This window comes from Sinocyclocheilus grahami, unplaced genomic scaffold, assembly GCF_001515645.1.
Source record: "Sinocyclocheilus grahami isolate Dianchi unplaced genomic scaffold, SAMN03320097.WGS_v1.1 scaffold449.1, whole genome shotgun sequence".
Classification (NCBI taxonomy): domain Eukaryota; kingdom Metazoa; phylum Chordata; class Actinopteri; order Cypriniformes; family Cyprinidae; genus Sinocyclocheilus; species Sinocyclocheilus grahami.
Window position 1 is genome coordinate 348,171 of NW_015505628.1, and position 25,677 is coordinate 373,847.

General features: G+C 35.5%; 1 protein-coding gene across 2 annotated transcripts in view; it reads left to right on the forward strand.

Annotated features, from left to right (window-relative positions):
* Positions 1-6,075, forward strand: part of LOC107552402 (inhibin beta B chain-like) — a 10,957-nt gene extending 4,882 nt beyond the window's left edge. The window contains exons 2-3 of one of the 2 annotated variants that reach the window (XM_016234274.1): positions 2,944-3,737; positions 5,206-6,075. In XM_016234274.1, coding sequence (XP_016089760.1) covers positions 2,944-3,719 — 776 coding nt within the window. In that variant the 3' untranslated portion in view covers positions 3,720-3,737; positions 5,206-6,075. Of the gene's footprint in view, positions 1-2,943; positions 4,024-5,205 lie in introns of those variants that run through there. The other variant, XM_016234273.1, reaches the window with a different exon arrangement.
* Positions 6,076-25,677: the final 19,602 nt, after the last annotated feature.

The following is a 25,677-nucleotide window of genomic DNA, read 5'->3' on the forward strand; positions in this document are numbered from 1 at the left end:
TTAACTTAAATGATTTTAGCAAATGGCTGCAATATAACAACGAGTGAAAAATTTAAGGGGGTCTGAATACTTTCCGTACCCACTGTATATATTTAAGTGCTGTCAAACGATTAATCACACCCAAAATAAAAGTTTTTGTTTATATACTATATGTATGTGTACTGTTTATTTATTATGTATATATAAATACACACACATACAGTATATATTTAAAAAAATATTTACATGTATATATTTATATTCATATAATTTACATTATATATAAATATGTTTAATATATAAACGTAACATATTTATCTTAAATATATACATGCATGGGTGTGTATTTATATATACATAATAAATATACACGGTACACACTCATATATTATGTAAACAAAAACTTTTATTTTGGATGCGATTAATCGCGATTAATTGTTTGACAGCACTAAATTAAACCTAAATTTAGCATCACTTTAGCAAAATACTACTAAAACATACATAATACAAATGTATCATTATATATAGCGTATAATAAAATGTAAAAAAACAAAACATTTTTGAGTGAACTTTCCCTTTAATACACTGCTTTGTGCCCAGGAAGAAAAAAGTCAACATCTGTGAAGCATCATGTAGTGCCATATTATTTGTTATTGTTACTAATGAAAGTTTTCATAACATATTAACTCTAATTCAGCAGGACAGAGTTTACATTTAAATGAGTTACAGTGCTGTGCTGGAACCAAATGTGATTATCCAATCAGAGGCCTTAGAGCCCCCCATGTGACTCTCTCTCTCGGCACAGCTGCGCTCAGCATGTTACACAATTACACACATATCCAGAATAGTGTTTGATTTATTTTTAAACATTTCAATTTTATGTGTGTTTTGCGGATACTTTTCAGCCAAACTCCTGAAGGCTCGGATTTATTAATCCATTACAGAGAGACAGAAATATCATATTTCTAGTTTTATGTGGAAGTCTGTTTGGTCACACATCCAAACCGAGAGAGAGCAACCCGAAGCATGTCGCATTAGTTTGTTTGCTAAGTCAGTCATGCGATCAGATGCATGATAAAGCAGGTGTAAAATCCTGAGAAGTTAGTTTGCAAGCAGAAGAGATGGGTTTGAATGAATCTGGAGTGGCCGGTGGCTCCAGAAGCGGTCAGTATCATGTAAATGTATCCTTTTGTGAATGTCAAAGGGATGTGCTTGATCGTGCTCTCACTGTACGGCTGTATGTCCACGGTTCCTGTGACGTCACGCGGCTCATTGTGTGTCTCTGCGGCTCACAGGAAGTCTTTGCTGGTTTGTGTTGTTCTCTCACAAGCTCTCTGACTCCTGTCATCTCCATCCAGACCCCCGGCAGCTCTGGACCGGACGCCAGAATAACGCCGCTGTCACGAGACCTCGAGAACACACATTTAACCATACAATAATCATCAGCAAAAACCTCCTGAGGGCACGTCTTGGCCGTATTACACCCTAAAATCAGAAGAAAGAAATACAAAATGATTTTTTTGCACGAGGATTTATTATATTCTACACAAAATGAAGCTTATTTATTGGACAATTTTTGTTTTAATCTTTGCATTGTGATTTATTTTCATGATTTAAATTGCAAAGTATTTATAACATCACAGTTGTGGTTTTTTTTGTCTTTTGTTCTGCCTTTAATTTATGCTGAATTTAAGGTTCAATACAATAAAATCTGTAAATCTCATGAAACCTTCTAAGAACATGTCTGGGTCAAATTAGAAATAAGAAATAAAGTTTTGGCACAAAGATCTAAAAGGAGGTTTATTTATAGAACAAAAAAATATTTTTTTTGCATAATTTTCATGGCAATTAAGCACATTTCTCTCCTATTTTCATATCAGTAATGTGAGTGTATGAAATTATATATTATATATCATATTTAAATAGCTAAATTTTAGTTTAATCAAAGGTGAAATAAAATAAAATAGGTGAATCTAAAAAAGAAATTAAAATGAGATATACTATAAAATGAAATTAGATCTATACAAATAGGTATTCTGCAAAAAATGAAGCCTATTACAAGACAACAAAAATTATTTATTAAAATAATTTTTATGACAGTTAAGCCATTTCTCTCTTATTCTCATTATTGTAATGTGAACATATGAAATCAAATCTATGCTAAATGTAAGTTTAATTTAAGGTTTATTTAAATAATATGGGTAAATCTCATGAAATCTTCCTTTTAACTTGAAATCTGAAAAAAAAAATTATATTGTGCAAAAAAAAGCTCATTTATGAGACAAAAAATATTTATTTTGACATTATTTCTATGAGCATTAAGATATTTCTCCCCTGTCATTATTGTAATGTGACTATATGAAATTATATTATGTATTACTATTACAGTATATATAGTATTTTTGTATTTTTGGTCTGCCTTTATGCTGAAGTCAAGTTTAATTTTAATGATTAATTAAAAAAAGGGGTGAATCTCACAAAACCTTCCAAGAACATGTCTGGTCATATTTTACCCTGAAATCTGACTAAATATAAATATATGCATATTTATATATGAAAAATATATATATATAATTGTGTTTTTATTGTTTTTTTTAATTACTATTAAGCACATTTCTCCTCTTTTACAATAACTGTATTGTCAAAAAAGGTACATTATTTAAATTGTAAAGTATATGGAATAAAAAAAAAAAAAAAGTAAGTAAAATAACTGTCTTACAGTAATGAGAATCTCATGAGACTGAACACGATTTAATGTCTTTAGGTTGAAGTGGTCCCAGTTAAGTGGGCCATTCATGACGGCCTTAGAAATCCGCTGCCCTCTCTGAATGTCAATGTCTGGAGTCTTTATCCTATAGGCTTTAAGTTCACCAGGTTCACGGGGAGCATATTGCCCAAGTCAGCTGAGCAACAGCTGATGAAATGCACTGAGCTGATCTTCTCTCTCTTTTCTTGATCCCACAGACGAACTGCTGACCTCCAAAACCAGCCTGTTTTTCGTGATCTCCAACGAGGGCAACCAGAACCTGTATGTGTCCCAAGCCAACCTCTGGTTGTACTTCAAGCTTCTGCCTAACGTTTTGGAGAAAGGTTCGAGGAGGAAGGTCACGGTGAAGGTTTACTCGCAGGAACCGGGACTTGGGAGCAAGTGGAACTTGGTGGAGAAGCGTGTGGATCTCAAACGCAGCGGATGGCACACTTTTCCATTGACGGACGCCGTGCAAATGGTTTTTGCCAAAGGCAATCGCCGGCAGAACCTGGATGTACGGTGTGAAGTGTGCGATAAGATGGGCGTCATGCCTGTTTTGGTGAACACGGCCGACGAATCCCACCATCCATTCCTTGTGGTCCAAGCACGAGCGTCCGACAACAAACACCGCATCCGCAAACGAGGCCTTGAATGCGACGGCAGCAGCAGCTTGTGTTGCCGTCAACAGTTTTACATTGACTTCCGCCTCATCGGCTGGAACGATTGGATCATCGCCCCGTCAGGGTACTTTGGGAATTATTGCGAAGGGAATTGTCCGGCGTACATGGCTGGGGTTCCCGGATCGGCTTCGTCTTTCCACACGGCCGTCGTGAACCAATACCGCATGCGAGGAATGAGTCCGGGATCCATGAACTCCTGCTGCATCCCGACCAAACTCAGCACCATGTCCATGCTGTACTTCGACGACGAATACAACATCGTGAAACGGGACGTGCCCAACATGATCGTCGAGGAGTGCGGCTGCGCTTGAGACTTCCAAAATATCATAGTAAGAAACTAATATTTATGACTCATCCGTGCTCACAAATCCACATGCACACCCCAACTCTTCCACGCATCTTTGTACATATATTTATGTTCTTTAATCATCAAGCAATTTAGTCCCGTTTGTACGATTCTGTCACGTCAAAGGGATGGGATTGCTTTTATCTCTGTTTACACTTTTAAAAACAAAGCTTCTTTATTGGCATCGATGGTCATCCATTATACAAGAGTTTCTTTAGATTACTAAAATGTTCTTCACACTGGTTCTTTTAAAGAGATAGTTCGGCCAAAAATGAAAATTTGCTGGTAATTTACGCACCTTCCGGCCATCCAAGATGTAGGTGACTTTTCTCCTCAGTAGAACAGTGAAGAAGATTTTTTGCTGAAACCGTGGCCCTTGGTGATCCATAAAATGCAAGTCAGCGGCTGCCAGCACTTTGAGAATTAAAAAAGCATATACAGGCAAAACAAAATTAATACCCGTGGCATCTGAAGATATATTGAGTTCTTATGAAGTGAAACAATCAGTCTGTGCAAGAAACTGAACATTATTTCCTGTAATCCAGAGCCTCAGGCAAACTAGGAAATACAATTATTTTCCACGAACTGGATCATTTCAATGAACTGATTCAATTCAGTAGTTTATTTACGTAATGATGCAATGACGTCACGTATACAAAATTATATTGTTAATGCACCCAATAATGATGTGAAATGTGGATGTTTTGCATGTCTAAAGCATATAAAGTGAATAAACTAGTCTTCATCAGCTCAACTTTTTACATAAACAATGAGAAACCATATAAACATTAATTTCACCACTTCATTCAAGTGTTTGGTTCATGCATGCACATATCAGTGGCCCATCGGTCTTTGGTCTTTGGTCCATCTGGTGAATTGATTGAACTAACTCACAAAAAATTAACCGATTCAAAAGAATCATTCATTCATGAACTGGACATATCTCTGGACCGTTTGCCTGAGGCTCTGGATTACAAGTAATAATGTTGTAAATAATGTTCACAGACTGATTGTTTTGCTTCATATAAGAGCTCAATATATCATCAGGAGCCACAGGTTTTAATTTTGCGTTCCTTGATATGTGTTTTTTTAATTCTCAAAAACGGGCAGCCGCTGATCTGCATTGCTTGAATTGCCAAGGACCACGGTTTCAGCTAAAAATCTTCTTTACTGTTCCACTGAAGAACAAAAGTCACATACAGGTCATCTAGGATGGCCTGAGGGTAAGTAAATTAACAGCACAATTTCATTTTTGGGTGAACTATCCCTTTAAGAACTGTTGACTGAAAGATTTTGGGGAACCAAAAATGGATCTTTTATGGCATTGCTAAGAAAGCCCCCTTTTGAAACCTTTATTTTTAAGAGTGTAGTTTGATTCTTCTCTTTAAGAATGGAAAGAGGATGGGTGATCTTCTCAAAAGACTTTTATATCTGTGTACCTTCCCGAAAAGCACTGACCATCTTCTCAAAGCAACGCCAGCACTTCCCACATTGAGTCCATTGAGTGACAACTAATCCATTTGAGAGCATCCATCTTCAACGATCATCTGCAAAGAGCTACAACAATCCTTGGGTTTCTCGACAGACATGAGATCCATTCATAAATCATGAGGTGTGTTTTGTTATGTCTCGGTTGTGATTATTCATGCAACAAGCCGAAGACACGCTTCTGAAACACAAGCGAATCCAGTGATCTCATAAATTGCCAAACTCTTCAATTACATCATGGTGCAGCATAGCACTTGCAAAAAATATCGAAAATGCACAATATAAAGCACTTGCAGACTTGAAAATGCCTTCGAAGGTACCAAGTGGCACGCCTCATTCACGATTCCTCTGAAATAAGTGCCGCACAAGCTATGCAATGTATAGTAGTGACCTACACCGGATGACCCACTTGTTTTCAATACTTGAAATGTAAACTTTCGCTTCCTACTCTGAGAGGATGGTTGTTACAATGTTTGCACTGAAGTTGCATTATTAGTAAAGAAAAAACCTGCCATTGAAAAAAAAGAAAAGTTATTTTTATAGAAGCTGAAACTGAATTCTGTTCAAATGTATTATACCGAATTATGGAACCAAAGAGGCCAAGATTTTAGCTATTGTGATTCTTTTGTAAAAATACTTTTTAAATGCGCAAGAGGCCTAAACAATGTATCAGGGTACAACAGAATGGATTCCATTTTCAAGTTGTTGTTTTGTACAGTAGATAAATGGAATATTTCATATTTTTCCATCAACTTTAATTGTTTTTTGTTTTTTTTCAGTTTTCTATTTAATACTTCTGTAGCGTCTATTCCGGAATCATTTAGAGTCAAATACATGCCATCTCTGTACATCTTATGTAAGATAAAAATGCTTTTAAATATTTTGTTCTTTGTAACTGTTATGAAATAAATTTCTTATACTGCATCAAAATCGACTTGTGTTACTTTTACATGAATGTTTATGCATTTAGCAGATGCTTTTATCCATTGCATTCAAGGTATGCACTTTATCAGTTCATGCATTCCCTGGAAATCAAACCCATGACCTTGGTGTTACTCGCGCCCAGTTTGTCGGTTTGATTCCCAGGAAATGCATGAGCTGTTGTGTTAGATTTAGTTCTCTTGAACACATGGGATGAAAACGGTGCTTTATTCGCAAATGTTTTATGCAATCGTCCAATTTTTTGCACATTTTCTGGGTGTCGAACCCATTAGTATTACTAGTGCCAAGGCCATGGGTTCGATTCCCAGGGAATGCATGAACTGTTGTGCTAGTATTTCTAAAAAGATACTGTATTTGCTAAGGCAAGCTACAGTAGCTATGTTTGCATCCACTTATTTTATGTAAAATTCTGGATATTGCATAAACACTGGATGGAAATGACTCTCATAAAATTATGATTTTTTTATTAGGCAAGAATCCATTCATAGTCAAGTCAAGTCACCTTTATTTATATAGCACTTTATACAAAACAGATTGTGTCAAAGCAGCTTTACAGTGTCAAACAGGAAAACAGTTGGTCAATAATGCAAGAGGACAATAACAAAAAGTCATTTTTCAGTTAAAGTCAAAAATTATGATGGAAACACATTTACTGAACAAGTTCCTGGATGCAACAACAATCTTGTGACTTTGCCTCAGCAGATCATGTGATTAGATATCTGGACTAACCAGCATTGCACACCATCTGAAATATTGTTTTATTTGTGCTGAAAAAATCCATCATCAAAATGATTTGGTATAATTACCTCCTAGAACGGCTTCAAACAATTGTGTTCCCAAACATCAGGCTGCAAGATAACATGACAGCATTTGTTATTGAATTTCATCTGAATTAAGTCATTTATTTAAAAAGAGGCTTATGCTTCTCTGGTTGCAGCAACTTCTTATTATTTTATTACTGATACTTTGAACCATTTTCCCAGGAAGGTTTTGCTCTCTTGAACACATGGGATGAAAACGGTGCATCGTTTGCTAATGTTTTATGCAATCATCCAATTTTTTGCAAGTTTAGTTCGCAACTTTGGATGGAAATGTATGTTATGGCTAGCTGAACAAAACTTTAACCCTAAATAATAAATTGCAGTGTGTATTTTGCAAAGTTTGTGCTACAAACAAAAAGTAAAAGCCAATGTGACTCTGGAGCACAAAAGCAGTCATAAGTAGCACAGGTATATTTGTAGCAATAACCAACAATACACTGTATGCATCAAAATTATCAATTTTTCTTTTATGTCAAAAATCTTTAGGATATTAAATAAAGATCATGTTCCATGAAGATATTTTGTACATTTCCTACCATAAATATATCAAAACTTAATTTTTGTTTAGTGATATGCATTGCTAAGAACTTCATTTGGACAACTTTAAAGGCGATTTTCTCAATATTTAGATTTTTTTGCACCCTCAGATTCCAGATTTTCAAATAGTTGTATCTCAGCCAAATATTGTCCTCCTATCCGAACAAACCATGCATCAATGGAAAGTTTATTTATTATGCTTTCAGATCAGAATTTCAATTTTAATAAAAACAAAAACACATGACAAACAACCAATTTCAGATGTAATAACAAATATGCAAATATTATAATGCTTTTTAACTTTGGTTACAATTGTTCAGGAAACGATATAATGCATTATTTTGTAAATTATGAAAATACAATGCAAAATAATTTTTCCACTTTTTCCATTTTATCTGTCAAGTTCCAGCTAGAAGCAAACAACAGCAACAACATACAAGCATCATAAAAATAAGTTTATACAACTTGTGCACTAAGTCTTCTCAAGTCTTACGAGGATCAGACCTAATTTTAAGTTGTAAAATCAGATGAAAATTTTCCAGTCAGCTGCAAATCTCAAATCTGGGTTGCGTCAGGTTTAACGTTAATGATGTCTGTTTGTGAGACACACGAGAACCAATATTTGATGTCACTGACGTCACAACTGCACTACTGACACCACATGTCAGAGTTGCAATATAGTGCACAAGTTGTATGGACTATTTTGTTGCATTTTCTTGTTTGTTTGTTTTTTTTGGACAAACTGAAGGAAGTAAACCCCAAACTGTCTTTACCACAAGTCATGACAGATTTTCTACTCGAGTCCAAACTGAACAACACTGACCACGTCACTTTAAAGCTCTGAACACCCCAGATCCGTCACCACTGCAATTATGGCATACACTCACATTAGTGCGTCGGTCGTGCGTGTTTGTCAGCAGAAGCCAAATTACATGTTTTGGAAAGACACACACAACCTCTCAATCTCACAATACTGAGTATTACTGTGAGGAAGTTTTGCTCACCAAGGCTGCATTTATTTGGTCAAAAATACAGTAAAAAAGTGACATGCAAAATGTTTCTTGAGCACCAAGCCAACATATGAGAATGAATTCTGAAGGATCATGTGACACTGAAGACTGGAGTAATGATGCTGAAAATTCAACTTTGACCACAGAAATAAAAAAAACATTTTAAGATACATTACAATACAAACTTTTTTAAATCGAAATAATATTTCACTATTTTTACTGTATTTTTTTGATCAAATAAATGCAGCCTTGGTGAGCAGAAGAGACTTCTTTCCAAAACATTAAATAAATCTTTTGATCAGTAATGAAGTGATGAAAGTCCAGCTAAACTGCCTAAACAATCTGAAAGCAGTACAGTTCGTCTCCTGAGCTCTGAAAGAGCAACACCAGCGCAATAACACTGAATGATGTGAACAGAGTTTGACAATCCTGTTCCAGCACCCGCACAAAACAACACAGCCACTTTAATATTTGGAGTCTAATGCGATGCATGTTTTCCTCCAAAGGCTGAGCTGAACTTTATTTTACAGGCTTGTAGAGTTTATTTCCAGCGGACAGAATGGTCTCTCAGCACAAACACAAAAAGAGAAACAGTGTTGAACAGATCATGTGAGAGCAAAACCAAACTCATAGACCATACCAAATATGGTGAGTGATCTGGATTGAAGTTCCTCAAGCCCGGGCATCTTAAACCCGTCAGAGTACCGAGTAACGACTGTAAAACAATGACTTCACTTCACCTCAATAGATGCACAACTGTTTGATATTGCAATAAAACTCCTGCTGCTAATAAATGTCTCTCGTGTGTCTGTAGCCACATATAGCTTGTTTGTCATCAGGCGACTGTAAAATGCTCCAGAATGTTTCATCCTCGTGAGTTTGCGGAAGGGAATTTCTGGAATGTTCCACTTCAGTAATCAAAAGATGTTGATCGCAGATATTTTTACCCGCCGCATCCAGAAGACACTAATACTGAAAAAGGCCTGATTCCAGCTCAAGCAGGTCTCAGTGCTTTAAAGGACAGGTTTACACTCGTAAATCAAGATTCTGTCATCTTTTACTCAAGTCGTCACAAACCCGTCTGACTGACTTTATCCTGCAAAACACAAAATTAGATTAAGCTTAAGCTTTTACATCTAATATTTACATTAATTTATATTTTTAATGTTTCATTTTAATTTGTAAAAGTTTTAGTAATTTTATTATATGCTTTTGTCAATTTCTTTAATATTTTGAACTTATTTTAATTTTAGTTTGTCATTTTAGTATTTAAACATTTCAGATTTCAAAATTGTGGTTATATTTTTTAAAATTCAAATTTTTGGTGATTTTTTAAAAATATCTAATATCTATATCTCATCTAATATTAATATTATGAATTAGCTGATATTTTTATATTTTCAGTTTCATTTGAATTTTATAAAGTGCTTTTGTCATAATTTTAAAATATATATTTTTTATTTTCATATTAGTTTTACCTTTAGTCATTTTAGTATTTAAAAGTTTTTCCATCTAATAGTTATATTATGACTTAGCTTAGAATTGAATATGAATTTTTATATTTTCAGTTTTCATTTAAATTTTTGTTAAAGTTTTAGCAATTTTATCATGTAATTTTGTCATTTTTATTTAAATGAAATTTTAATTAATTCAGTATAAATTTATCCAACTTATATGAATTAGATTTTATTTGTATATTTTCATTTTTTCTTTTCATTTTGATTAAAGTTTTCATAATTTTATTATGTGTTTTTGTCATTTTGCATTTGGAAATATTGCATTTATTTCAATATCAGTATTAGTTTTAGTCATTTTAGTATTTAAATTTGTTTAAATTAGTTTCCAATACAACAATTATAATTTTTGACAAGTTTAAGTAAAAATTTTATTGAGCCTTATTTCAATTGCAGAAAATTATTTTTGATAGTTTTAGGCCCCGTCCACACGGAGACGCGTTTAGCTGTATACGCATACATTTTGTATCGGCGTTTTGGGAGAGAGAAACCGATATTTTTTGAAACAGGGTCCCAAAGTGGATAAATCTGAAAACGCCACCCTTGCGTTTTCGTGTGGACAGCGAATCCGTATATTTTCTGAAACGAAGACGTCATCAGCCCACGTCTCGCCCCTAGTCAGACACCGCTACGTCACGTGACAGCAACAAAAACATGAACAAACATGAATGATTGTCTTTTTATTAACTAACATTAATACAGATTAATAAATGTATTGTTCCATGTTCGTTTATATACCACGCGCAAGGTTTATGTGCATAGTCCAAGTCGTCTTCTCCGTTTATCTCTGTGGCAGAATTACAGTGCCACATATTGGTCTGGCATGTATACTACATCGTTTTGTGTCGGTTTTGTGGTTTCGTGTGGACGCAGATATTTCTTGAGACGAGGGGGGGGGATCGGATAGGGAAAGCACTGGCTTCGTGTGGACGTAGCCTTAGTTAACAATAACATCATAGTTCCTCATCAGATATGACTTATAGTTGTCTGCACTACTTTAATAGTACTTTTTTCTTTTTCTTTTAACCTTTTTAGACCAAAAAGAAAAAGAAAAATCACCATCCACTGCAATTGCATTGAAAATTGTTCAAACCGAGTGTGACATTTTCATTCTGGCTGAACAGAAAGTCTTCGATACGCCAATCCAAAGAGCCGTTTGTTCAAACACAGATCTCAAAGTGAGTCCAGTATAAACTCCAGATCATCTCAGAGTAAATCCATCTCAAGCCTGTCATTCTGACGGTCCTCTTACAACAAACACAGCAGTCACTCGTGGGCCCCCGAGACCCCGCGCCATCATTTATCACTTGACATGTAGATGCTTGAAGCGATTCTGACACGCCGCCACATAAACACATGTTTTCCCACAGAACAGAAATCAGTTCCATCCTTTTTCGTGATGTCAAAGGGGGGAAGCTACACAAAAAGAAGAACGGGCAGAACAATTACAGATGGGAAAACTCATTTCATTTTAGCTTGTGGTCACATTCGCACGAAAACAACATACTGCCTTTCTGGATCAAGATGAGACCAACATCTCGGTCCACGATTAACAGATATTGCAGAACAAAGACGAGCTCTTTGTGTGTCTCTTTTCAATATCAGGTGCACTTCGGCGGGCCCGAAGCTTGTCGCTTTATCCCGAGGGAAAGAATAAAGACAGATTTCTTTGTAAATGACAGTGGTTTTATGAAGGGACACAAAAGATGGACTTGGCATATCATTCCGCTTAATCCCATAGAAGAGGGACTCGGGCTCTATTCAAGTCTTGTCACTTTAGTGTTGGGATACTATCAAACTGAACAGGTGGATTTCCTATAGAGGCCAAAGCAGGGCCCCTCATTGTCATAACCGCTGGCGGGGCCCCATATGTCAGCTCTTCCTATTTGTTCTTCTCAAACGGCACGGACTGCGGAGACAACTTTGAAGTTTTCAGTATAATATAGCTTGCTTGTTTTGCTGCAGAAGTGTGTGATTTAATGCATGTTGGATGCTACCAATGGTGTCGGTTTCCAGGCAGAACGATCAGTTTTTCCGGCCAATAGCAGGCAGGGGAAAGTGTTTGGGAAACCTGTTTGGAAACAGTCATGAGTTGTGTTTCTTACTGTAAGCATGAGCATTGTTAGGAAAATTTGAACGACTGTTCCAAAAAATGTGGTATAGAAACAGTTTTCACTTAGAAATGACAAGTAAATTTCACAATTAATTACAAAGAAACAGAAAGTAACAAAGTGTGAGATTGAAGTAGATAGACTGAAATAGTATTTTCTTGTAAACGTACTCCAATAAACGTCCAATAAAACATTTGGGGGGGAAAAGCACAGAAGGTTATATCAATAGTAATAATAAAATTATTATTTCAGATATAATTTTAACCACCAATTTCACAAAAAAATATTGTTTTAAGACTGATGTTTTAGTGCAAAAATGTATTTATAGATTAAAAGCATAGTAGGTTTTCTAGAGCTAATCAACATATAGAATTACTTAAAAGCATCAAAATATTATATAATTACAATATTATATATATATAAATATATAAATTATTATTATATAAATACATTTTATTAATATATTAATACTATTATAAAATAGTATTTAAAGATTAATGTTTTAGTGCAAATATATATTTATAGTTTTAAAAGGCTAATTAATGTAAATAATTATAAAGTAATATATAATTACAATCAATCAATCAATTGATCAATTAATTAATTTCGGACATATTTCATAACTGCCCATTTTACAAAATAGTGTTTAAAGTGTTTAAAGCTAAAATATATTTATAGTTTATTTTTTAATATTGATATTTTTAATATACAGTTTTAATTAGAAAACACCATGGTTTGTCGGGCGGTCGCAGAAGTTTAAATGTTTCAACGTACCCAAGGCACAAATCCTGCTTACGCATATGATCGCGGCTCCCATACTATTAGAAATGAATGGCTTCTGGTCTGTTGCTTGTCAGCAATAGTGAAAAGTCAGCTTAAGTATTACAGACATTCTTCAAATGTTTGGCTGCTGAAAAAAATCCCATAGACTTTCACTGAATGAAGAACCTAACTATACGAAACAACTTAGCAACTACACAGAATAGCCCAGTAAGTATTGCAGTAAGCACCCTAGCATTGTGATGGCAACATCTGCACATGATGCACACGCACCACTCATATTTTCTCATATTTCAAAAACAAAGTGTTTTTAACAATAAAGAGTTGTTTTGTGGCAGGAGACGTTCTAACATCTCAAAGACGACTGAAAAACAACATGTGTTACTCTCAGAAACCTCGCGCGAGCGGCGCGAGGACAGAAGTGTTCCCTGCGTGCGTCAGGGTTCAGGCACGCCACTTCAGCCCTCATGACTGGAGTGTTAGCCGTCTTGTCATAGCCAGCCGTCTGGACAGGAACACGACTCAAGAGGCCGATAACGCCGGGATGAGTCACCAGACGCCAGGAAAATAACCTGAGGGGCCCTGGTCACTACAGACGGGGCCGTGACATAAACAAGCTGTCTTACATAGCAGTTAAACACGGCGAGGAGTGAGTGAAACACCAGCATGAGTCCATCTACTGAAAACATGAACTAAACAAGAACTCAGAGTCAGTTAAAACACACCACCAGCATCTTAAACTGAAAAAAAAAAAGTATTTAAAGGACATACTGTGTAGGTGTATGTAATCCAGTAAAGGTGTTAAACAACTGTTTTGAGTTCTATGAGGTGAATTGAATCGTGGCTCAATTGAATCAACATCATATAGAAGTCAATATTTGAAGTGGATCAAAAAAGTTAATCAAAGTTGTCCTAAGACAAGAACGGATTTGGGTTTTAGGGCAACTTTGATGAAAGGTTTTGATCCACTTCAAATGTTGACTACTGTAACTGATGTACCTTGCAGCACTGAGACTGTTATTAAACTGAAATGAACTAAGCTGAATAATGACATTATTGTCTGTTACAAACTTTGCAACATTAATTTGCTGAAATAGTTTATAGAAAACAATGGTTTTGATTTCTGAGGTGAACTGAATCAAGTGACTGAATTGAATCAACATTAAATATTCAAAGAATCATCATCATTATTGATGAACTTTGCAACATTGACACTGTTATTAAACTGAACTAAATTGAATTGATTAATGAACCTTTTGACAGCTGAACCAAATGTTTCACAATTGATTAATTTTACAACATTAACACTGTTATTGAACGGAACTGAATCAACATTAAACTGAGCTGAAAAATGACACTTTTGTCTGCTGAATTGAATTTGTTTCATAATTGATGAACTTTGCAATACTGACACTGATATAAAACTGAACTGAACTGAGTCAGCACTGAACTGAATTTAGCTGAATAATGATGTTCTATAGAACTGCTTTACCACTGAAACTGAATTTGTTTTATAATTAATTAACTTTGCAATATTAACACCTTTACCGAAATGAATTGAAGCAACACTGAAAAAAGTTGAATAATGACACTTATCTGCTGAATTGAATTTCTTTCATAATTGATGAATTTTGCAACATTGACACTGTTATTGAACTTAAATGAATCAACATTGAAATGAATCAAGTTGAATAATGATACTGTTGCCAGCTAAATTGAATTTGCTTCATAATTGATAAACTTTGCAAGACTGACACTGTTATTTAACTGAACTGAATCAACATTGAACTGAACTGAGCTGAATAATGACATTATTATCTGAATTTGCTTCATAATTGATTAATTTTTTTTCTGAGTTGTTTATAGCTGAACTGAATTATTCATAATTGATTAACTTTGCAACATCAACACTTATCAAACTGAATTGAATCAACATCGCATTGACTTTAGCTGAATTACACTATTGCTTTCCGCAGAGTTGCTTATAGCTGAAATGAATTTTTCATAATTGATAAACTTTGCAAAACTGAATGTTATTTAAGTGAACTGAATCAACATTGAACTAAATTGATCTGAATAATGAAACTACTGTCTGCTGAATTTAATTTGTTTCATAATTGATTAATTTTACACCATTAACACTGTTATTTTCCTGTTTACTACTGTGAATCTACTTTGAAACAGTGTGTATTCCATAAAGCACTATAGAAATAAATGTGACATGACTTATGAGGTGAGGAGTGAATGGTTTTTCATAAAGTATTTGAGTAACTAATCCAACACAGAATCCATCCGTCTGAAAGGACTGAGGAAAATAAGACGTGCAGTGTGTGGATAAAATGGACCTTGTTTAAGCTTCAGCCCGGTTTGCAGGGATTATAATCTCATAATCTTTTAAACTAAACAATAGATTTCTCCATATGTTTATGCACATATGGATTATGAGCGACAAGCTGCATGTGACAATTGAATTATGCTTTCGAAGTTTGTTTCTGCTTACTGTAAATAAATGTTTTCATAATTATTTTACTGTGGCACTAAAAACTACTTTTACTGTAATAAGTTTGGTATGATTATTAATAATTATTTTGAGAGAATAGTCCTACCAAGTTTGAGTGCCATACAATTTTTTTAGTAACTAATCTAGATTTAAGTTACTCAAATTATTTATTGATTTATTGATACACACACACACACACACACACACACACACACACATATATAATATTTTTATGTGAAATATATTAATTATATTTGAATGTTTTAATTTGATAAAAATTTAAATAAGCAATGTATTTACTTAATTTAAATATATAAACAATATATTTAAATGCCATCATTCTAAAGTATTTTAACAGTTTTTTTTTCTAGGTAAAATTTTCCAGCATTTCTCTGCTTTGACTTTGAACCTTACCTGGATTTACGTTCCCTTTATAATAAATTAGCAAGACGTCTGCTGTACACTGTACTTTTAACTTACTAAATATACATACTATTAAATCAATTGTATTTTAAATGTATTTGCTATTTTTTTTATTTTATTTTATTCAGTTACTGTCCTAAATCCGGCCCTCAGTACCATCAAATGGAGCGTTTATCTGTGTTTCCGCTATTCCTTGTAGACACAAGCGCACCAGCAGATCGTTTAGGTACACGGGCTACTTGTGGCATCAGGACAAAGGCTCTTGCTTTCATAACCGGCCGCGTGTTATATTGTGCCACCAAAAGGTCCAGATGGTTTGGTGCTGCTCCTGAGGGTCCCGGCCCGCTTCAGATGCCGGGTTTCCATTGCGCTACAAAGCGGCCCCTTCCCCTCATGCATATTCATCGTGCTTGTTAGGAGCCACGACCACCTCCCATCATTTGAATATTCATAATAAGCCCGGCTCGGGAAAAGGGTGACGTCTGTGCGCCTCATGAATATTCATAGGAAACTGCCCAAAGGTTTAGGACTCAGAGTTTTGTGCAAACAAATTTCACGCTACATCTGCAAAGGACACACCTCCTCCAGCACAGATAATGAGGAGGATTCAGAGAGATTCGCAGCTCGTTGGGCGGCAGATGCCGCTCTATTGTGGGGTCGAGAGAGAGGATTATGACCAGTCATAATAAAACACTTATTGGGGATTTATACAACAACAGCAATCTGAGAAGTTTCAAATCAAGCATGGCGTAATGCTTTTCAAAGTTGAAGAGCAGGAAAACGCTGGCGACCCGTTATTTCACTGCCAATTAAACACCGATAAAGAGACGCCCTTCTTCTTTTAGAGGGGTTGTTGCTTTGTGGAATAAAATCGCATTCATATGTCACATTATTGTAGGGCCGATACAGATCGATATGGCAGCAGAATTCTAGAACCGCAGCAGTTCTTGCTGGTAAGACCCGCAAATCCTAGATCAAATGTCAGACGAGAGCGCCGGTGAAAATTAGGGCCTGAAAAATTGGGTCAAAAAAACAATGGATTACTCCAAAATTATTCATCCCCTGCAGCATTTGTGGTATGCCTCTGATCTCACCATAAGCACACCCGCATACGCCCAAATTATCATATTTGGCTTATGTTACAAATCCAAGTTTGGATTCAAGGAAACCCTGAAACAAACCATAATATCAAACAGACTTTGAGTGACTAAAACATATTACACAATATTGCTTGGAATCTGGGATATTGTGAATAGAGCAGGATGGGAAAACTACATGCATGAAGTATTAAATATTTCTGTCTACATTAATGCATATGGCAGACACTTTAATCGAAAGTGATTTATTTATTGTGCATTTAAAGGAATAGTTCATCCAAAATTTAAAATGAGCAACATTTTACTCATCCTCAGGCCATACAAGATGTAGATGAGTTTGTTTCTTCATCAGATTTGGAGAAATGTGTCATTCTATCACTTGCTCAGCAATGGATGCTCTGCAGTGAATGGGTGCCGTCAGAATGAGAGTCCAGACAGCTGATAAAAACATCACAATAATCCACACCACTCCAGTCCATCAGTTAAAATCTTGTGAAGAGAAAAGCTATGTGTTTTTAAGCGTTTTTAACGTCAAACCATTGTAGAGAGTTTAGGGAGTCCATAATCCATATTAACGCTTTCTACAGTGAAAAAGCGGTCTGGTCTAAATCAGGAGAGAAATCTGCACAGATCAAGCCACGTTTACAAGCCAAAACAGCTCTAAACAAATAGGTGACTGGATTTTGATGTGAGAAACAACAGGTGATGGACATTTTCCACTGGAGGAAGCGTTATTATGGATTATGGACTCCTTAAATTCTCTACAACGGTTTGAAGTTAAAAACGTCTTGATGCTTTTGTGTCTTACAAAGATGTAGCTTTTGTCTTCTCAAGATGTTAACTGATGGACTGGAGTGGTGTGGATTACTTGTGGATTATTGTGATGTTTTTATCAGCTGTTTGGACTCTCATTCTGACGGCACCCATTCACTGCAGAGCATCCATTGCTGAGCAAGCTGTATTCTGAAAGAAGCAATTAAACATGAATGCAATCTTACCATCTGAAGAAAAAGATGAATTGGAGAGACTGAACTTCAGTTTTAGGCAGCATTTGGCATCTAAAGAGCTCCATTATGGTGTTACTGGACCGAGAGCTTGTCATCCTGCCAGACTGAAGGAATTTGCCCAAACACCTGCGGATTATTGCTGCATTCCTGATAGTCACCGATGTACTTCTGCTGCTGAAGGAGGTCTCGAACCAAGTGAGGGATCCAGCTCTGCTCTCCAGTGGTTTTGGGTAAACAGCAGCATCAAAAAAGGAGATCAAATACTAAGAATAATTAAAATAATACAAATAATAAATGAACGGCACAATGTGACCTGACGTTTTTGATCAGTGGTTGTTCTTCCATTCAGCAGACTAATGGATTTCTCGGTTGTGTTTCATTCCAGTATCAACTTCGCTTCAGATGCTTCCCTTGTAATTCAGAAATATGAATGGAAACAAATAAGAACATTGTTGACACATAATTTGGAAGAATTTCCATGAGAAATATTGCAATAGCGTTCCGGTATTAACGTTACTTAAAGAACGCAACTGACAATAAGCAATACTAGTAAAGGCCTGTTTTTACACCAAGAACGATAACTACAATGATAACTATATCAGTGTCCACACCAACACACGATACGTTCAGTTTATTATAAGCACTTATGAGCCGCAGTTTTGTCATCTACCGCTTTAAATGCTCAACCTTTTAAAGTTTCTGTTAGGGTGTCAATGTTTTTATGGCTCATCAGCTGGAAAAAGTTTGTTCTGAAAGTGATACCAACAATATCATTCCTCTGTGTCATAATCATTATACAGTAGTTGTTTTGTGTACACAATTAACAAAAGGTATAGCCCCTGGTGTGAATGGCCTTAAGTGTTAAAATTAACATTTAAAAGCCATTTCCATTGTTCGTTCATGTTATCTAATGTAGTTAATTAATGTTAACAAATAGAACCTTATTGTAAAAATAATTTTATCTATACGAGTTAATATTGAGATGTTTCACCTTTGATTGCAGATGTTGGAATCCTCTTGGCAAATCTGAGCACCATTTGAAACATAGTTGAGATTTCAGTGAGATTTCTGGGTTATTTTTCCTCAAACTCTTCAAAACAAAGGTTCCAAAAGGGGGATTTTGTAGCAATGCAATAGAAGAACCATTTTTGGTTCCCTGAAGAATCTTCTAGTGAACAATTCTTAAAATAACTATTTTACTAATCTAAAGAACCTTTTGTTGAAGTAAAAGGTTCCATGGATATAAAAGGTTCTTCACGGAACCATCAGTTCCAATAAAGAAGCTTTATTTTTAAGAGGAGACACATCTGAGAAGTAAAAGATTTTAGCAAAGGTTTTATTTTCTTCACTGTTTTCTAAGAGAATAACAGATATATTGTAAAAGAGCTCTCAGTTTTGGACCTTTTTTCTTCATCGAAAGGTCATCTAAATATTTCAGTTCACATTGAGATCTCGCACCTTTCTGAATCTAAAAATTCTTGGCAAATCTGAGCACCGTTTGAGACTTTACTGAGATTTCTGGCTTATTTTTCTCACAATCTTAAAAATTAAGGTTCCAACATGGGTTTGTTTTGCAGGGATTCCAATGGGTTCCTCAAAGAACCTTTTAGTTTTCTTAGTGGGAAGAACATTTTAATAACCTTTTTCCACTATAAAGAACCTTTTGCGCAAATGAAAAGTTTTAAGGTTCTTCATGAAACCAATAAAGAGGAGAAACATCTGATAAGCAAAAAGTTTACTTTCTTACTTACATCATCGTTTTCTAAGATAATCAATGGATATATACTATAAAAGAGCTCCCAGGTGTAACTTTTGGACCTTTTTTCTCCAGCACAGAAAGCATCCCATCAACTCATTGTTTCAGTCCCACATGACTCCAGGCGGGTCAACTATTCTGGGTCAAGACTACACCACATATAATCTACCAGCGGGAGTGACTTCATCAGTCAAGAAGGCGGCGGCGCAGGAGACGTCAAACATCTATCATTACGAGGGTTTAACTAAAGCCGCGGTGGGAATACGAAACACTCTCAGCCTCTTAAAGGGATTTGTGAATTAGTGGCTAAACGTTTGCTTTTCCAAAAGGCACGTTCGAAAGCTCTTTTAAGCAAATGCACGTTCACGAACTGTGATGAGGAGATCAACCGGGAGCTCTGGCTTTGATTATGAGAGACGCAATGCAGAGACGGATTGCGAAAGGTCTTATTTTACATGTCTAATGAAGGAGAAAAAGCAACAACAACACGTCTTTGACTGCCAATCTTGTTTCCAGCCGCTCTGTTGTTACACGTCCAACTGAAGCTCTCATTAATTGGTTTCTGGCCGACAAAACGAGATGGAGGCGAAGTTCATCGGCTTTGGGCATTGCATCCTTCCAGCTCGCATGCTTTCTACATCTCTTATATGTATTTGCATAACTAATTGTTTGCCACAGTCGGCCAAAAACACTGCAGCCAAAATCCCATGCAGTCATTTAGCCTCGTTTGTGTCCCGATCGCCGACGACCGACCTGGTAATTGCACGTGAAGAATAAAAGCGCCTCGATGGCAGCGGTTCAACAGGCATCTGAGGGTTCATTACTGGACGAACTCGCAGCTTGTGTTCGTACTAAATTAGCCGACGTCGCAGATACTGAAACATAAACAAATATTGGCAAGCGAGCCGCTGGCCGCATTTCTCAGGGGATCGCCAAGCTTACGAGGCATGCATCTTCCTGTAGATGATGCATTAGTTTTTGAATGTGCATGTCAACGTTTAAAGAAGACACAAAGCTGGGGTTTGACGCTCGTTGATGGACACAATCAAGAGATGCGCCGAGGGGCCCCTAGGGGCCCCTAGGGGCCTCCTGCCGAGCGGAGACAGAGTCTGTGTACTTATTCCTAAGCGCTAACACAGTGAGCCAGTGTCTCTCCCAGCAGCGGTGTTCATCCTCGAGTGTTTAGAGAGGCTTAACGCTGTCCATCAGGCCTTAATGTCCAGCGCAGCGGGCAGGACGTGACCATTCAGACCGCAAACTGACCAACCAATCCATCCGTCTTCGGCACCGCCGTCTGAATGAACCCGCTTCACAATGACCAAGATGGACGGCTGCCAAGAAGCCAGCTTTCAGCGCTCAGAAAATGATCTAATTATTCAGGAGATCAGCGGCGGCACTGGCCGTCTTAATCGGATAACTCAGTTATCACATCGTTTGGACAGAGAAAAGACTCTGATATTGAGCGTATCAATAAAAAAAAGGTCTGAAATACCTGAAATTAATGGGCAGGATGCCATTTTTGCTCAGTTTTGGCGGCAGAGGCTCGAGAGCCAATCAGATGAGCTGTAAATGTCATGTGACTGATTGCTCTGGAGCTGAAGGAAAATTACAGATTACATTGCTTATAAAGCAAATTTAAACAGAACATAAATTGATCCAAAGTACTGTACAATATGGAAGAAAACAAATCAACATGTTACAAAAGCTAAAGAATAAAAATATGATATAAAATAATTGTTTTAGTATCATTGAAATACTATTCTAGTTTTTGTTAATATTTTGAATTAGATTAAATTTTTTATATGTTCACCTTTATATATATATATATATATATAGTTATAGTTATAATTTTTTTTTAAAATGTGTCAATTTTTTAAATTAGTTTCAGTTTATTTATTTTTGTTATTTTATTACATCCAAGTTTAACTAAAAGAAAATGATAAATATTTCCCTGGCAACTAGTTGAAAAAAATTATCATTATATAAAATGATCAAAAATCACATATATTTTATTTAATTTATTAAAGTAACGAAAATGCTTTTATTTTTTCTGTTTTAATTTTAGTTTTACCTACCTATAAAAACCTTGTTTTAAAGTTTGGGCCTGGCTACAGCTGGCTAAAGAGTTATTAGTTAACTAAAACTGAAACTAAAATTAAAACAAATAAACAAACAAACAAACAAACATTTCTCATTTTAATTTAACTTGATGTAACAAAAGCTAAAATAAAAATGGGGGGGAACTATATAGACATGTATATTAAAAACAAACAAATAAACAAATAGTAAAAATTACAAAAACACACAACAATTACTAAAACTTTAACTAGTATCTAAAATAACACCGGGCCACAGGAAAGTGGAGAAAGCCACTAATATATACTAATTCTATTTTTGATCACTAATTCATTATCTTTGTTTGAAAGAAGACGCCCTTTAATTTTGCAATAGCTTTAACCATAATTAAAATATTTGTGAAAGAATAATATCTTCAATACAAAACAGCCCAGTCAAATCTATGAATTATAATCTTTAAGTTCTCAGTTTTCAGTTTATGGCGTTCAATGAACCTTATATCCTGGCAAAAAGTCTTCCATCAGTTTGTATAGGTTACACTGACTGGTTAATGTGTGTAACCCATCACAGAAATGGCCAACCATCAATCATACTGAAGTGAAGCGTCAAGCTGCATAAATATGGATGAAGGTTTAATTTACCAATGGAGGAAAATAAGCAGAAGCATGACGAGAAGCACCTGAGAGAAGTGACACGGTGAGAGAACAAATCAGTGCATTTTCCTCAAGCTCCGTCCTCCAATCAGCGCTGACGGATACAGAAAGCAGCTGCGGTGCGGATCTGAAAGGGATCTTGTAGGAGAACGCAGGTGAGAGACGTCGCTCGGATCGGTAGAGAAGAAAGGGGATGATAAATGAAACAAAAATGAAATTCGCACAAATTAAATGTCAGTCTAGGTGCAGTCTGGAAACGTTCAGGCCAACATTAAATTGAAAAAAAAATTAAAAATTTACGAAAGTGGTGCTTACCTGCGTGTGAAGAGTTCTTTGGTTGCTAGGGTGTTCTGGGAGGTTGCTAGGCAACCATTGGTTGAGACACTGCCGTTGTTGTCAGGATACTTAAACAGAACAATGTTTTGCACATTTCAGGGAAATCAACCTTATATATTTACTAATTTAAAAAAAAACCCATCAAAGTTTGGAAAAAGTTGGTTTTACAAGAAACTATTATTTTCAGTCTTATTGCATTTAATTCAAAGTTGCTTGCCATTTCTTTCATCAGTTTCTGAGTGAAAATTGTTCATTGACCATTTTTTTCAGTGCATTGATTCACATATTTTGCTATTGATTTTTTAAAAGTTGTAAATAAAGATTATTAGAGCAAGTTCTACAAGAAAATACTATTTCAGTCTTTCTACTTCAAAATTGTACATTTCATTCAATATTACTTGATGCTTCTTTGTAAGTAACTGTAAACTATTTTACTGTAAATCCAACACCAATTATTTGTTTCAGTGTATAGTTGATTCACTTATTATGCAAGAAGAGCCCGCTTCACAATGAAGGATCTGTTTATCTGTTGGATCGGCAAGTTTAACATTAAATATAAAAAAGGTCTTTCACAAATCATTTCAAAAAAGGATATGCAATGCATTGAATTAAATGTGAAAATGTTGAAACAGAAAGACTTATAATATTTATTTGTAGTTTATTTAATATTACACTCTAAAAAATGCTGGGTTGTTTCAAGGCAAATTTGGGTCAGATATGGACTGACCCAACCGTTGGGTTAAATTTTTACATAAAACATTTTTAACCCAAAAGTTGGGTTAGTCCATATTTGACCCAAAGTTGTGTTGAAACAACCCAGCATATTTTAGAGTGTAGGGTATTTTATGTTATTGTTGCAAACTAAGTTAATCAATTATACACTGAAAAAAATGCACTGTAAAAAATGTCCACCTACTTCAACTTAAACACTTAAATTCAGTTGCTGCAATCAACTTAAAATATATTAAACTACCTAGAAAAAAATAGTTGAATCTTGTATAATTTTAACTAATGAAGTTGAAATTGGTTAAATTAGTTTGATGAGTTAAAGTAATGGAAAAACGATGGATTACTGATCGAATAATTGTGTAATGTTTTACAGTGAGTGGATTCGCATATTTTGCATTTGATTTTTCAAAGCTGTAAATAAAGATTATCAGAATATGTTTTACAATAAAATACAATTTCAGTCTTTCTACTTCAAAATGTAATGTTGTAAAAAGTTGTAAAAAATATTATTAAAATATATTTTCCAAGAACATAAAATGGTCTGTTTTTCTAAGTTTTTCAAAGTTTCACATTTATTTTAATGCATGATTTTTTTTTTTGTAATTACTTGTGAAATTAACTATATAGACTCAAACTATATCCTACATTTACAGTGTTTATTCACATATTTAGATTTTTCAAAGTTAAAGGGTTTTACAATCAAATCAGTCTTTCCACTTTAAAGACTTTCATATTTAATTCAATGTCTCGCCATTTCTTTTAATTAATTGTGAAATTTACAAGCAATTTCTCAGTGAATATTCTTTTTTTCAAATTTTAACAAACAAGTGAGCAGCACGGAATAGGACAGCGAGAAAAAACACAGAAAGCGGACAAACGGGAGAAATGAGACGCAGAGGAGGAGAAAGAGAGAGAATTAGCAAAGACAAAGGCGGAGAGAGAAAGAAATTGAGTTGGAAAGCTGACTAGTGAGTGAATTGGACTGGCAACAGGCTGAATTCCTGAAGCACATCTCTCAGGCCAAAGTTTAGGCCCGTCTGTGAGAGGAATACCAAGCGAGCCAAGCCGGGAGTCCCGAACAATGAGGAGAAGGCACACAGCGCCAGCTCCAACTTTCAAAGAGCTTCAAAAAAATGCCCATCTCATTTGCCCTCCGACGAACATCCCCGGCAAAGGCATATTGTGATGGTAATCATACAGATCACATACACGCATGCATATTTTCCCCCAACGGAGATGAATGGGCGCCTTAAATAAAACCAGGAAGATGTGTTTGGAGTGTTTGCTGGAACAGAACAAGCCCTTGTTTAGCAGCAGAGAGGCACTAAAGGGAAGCCATGAAGGTGATGAATGGAAGGTCTTCAAATGTTTAGCCTTAAACCAGCACAATGCCATCTGTGAAAGCCTATATGACAAACAAATTCAAGCTTTAACGGGGTAATCGCGGTAATTATCTGCGCCGCTGCTGCAAACATCTCTCAATTGCTTACATATTTGTTGTTGGAGACATCTGGTATTAGTTTATCATGCTTCATAGGATCCACTTAGACTGACTTAATTAAACAAATGTAAATTCATTCTTTAATCCAGCGTGCCAAAACTCGAAAACACCCTGAAACCAGGGCTTTCCAGCCAAAGCCGTCGCTCACGCCGCCGCTCTCTTCTACCAAATAGGGCTCTTGAGGCTGTTTGTTGAAACGCGCACGCTCACCGTTTACAAATATACAGAATATTTCCCATACTGCAGATTTCCGGCTGCAGGTTTAGAATGCGTGCAAAAATGTGCATGTTATTGCTGTCTTTGTGCAATAGTAAAAAAGTGATGAGAACATACACAAATTGACACTGATGGATTGTATATTTGATATTTTGCATTTGATTTTTTAAAGTTGCATTGGAGCACGTTTTACAAAAAATACTATTCCAGTTTTTTGCATGTGTTGGAAGAGTAAAAAGTGATGAAAACTCACATAAATGGTCATTTTGAGGGAGTTATGTTATGCAGGAAAAGCAGAAAATAGATTAACATTAAATAAACTACACTTCTAAGTTGCAAATAAAGATTATTGGAGTATGTTTTGGACAAAAAAAAAAAAATATATATATATATATATATATATGTATATACACACTATTTCAGTTC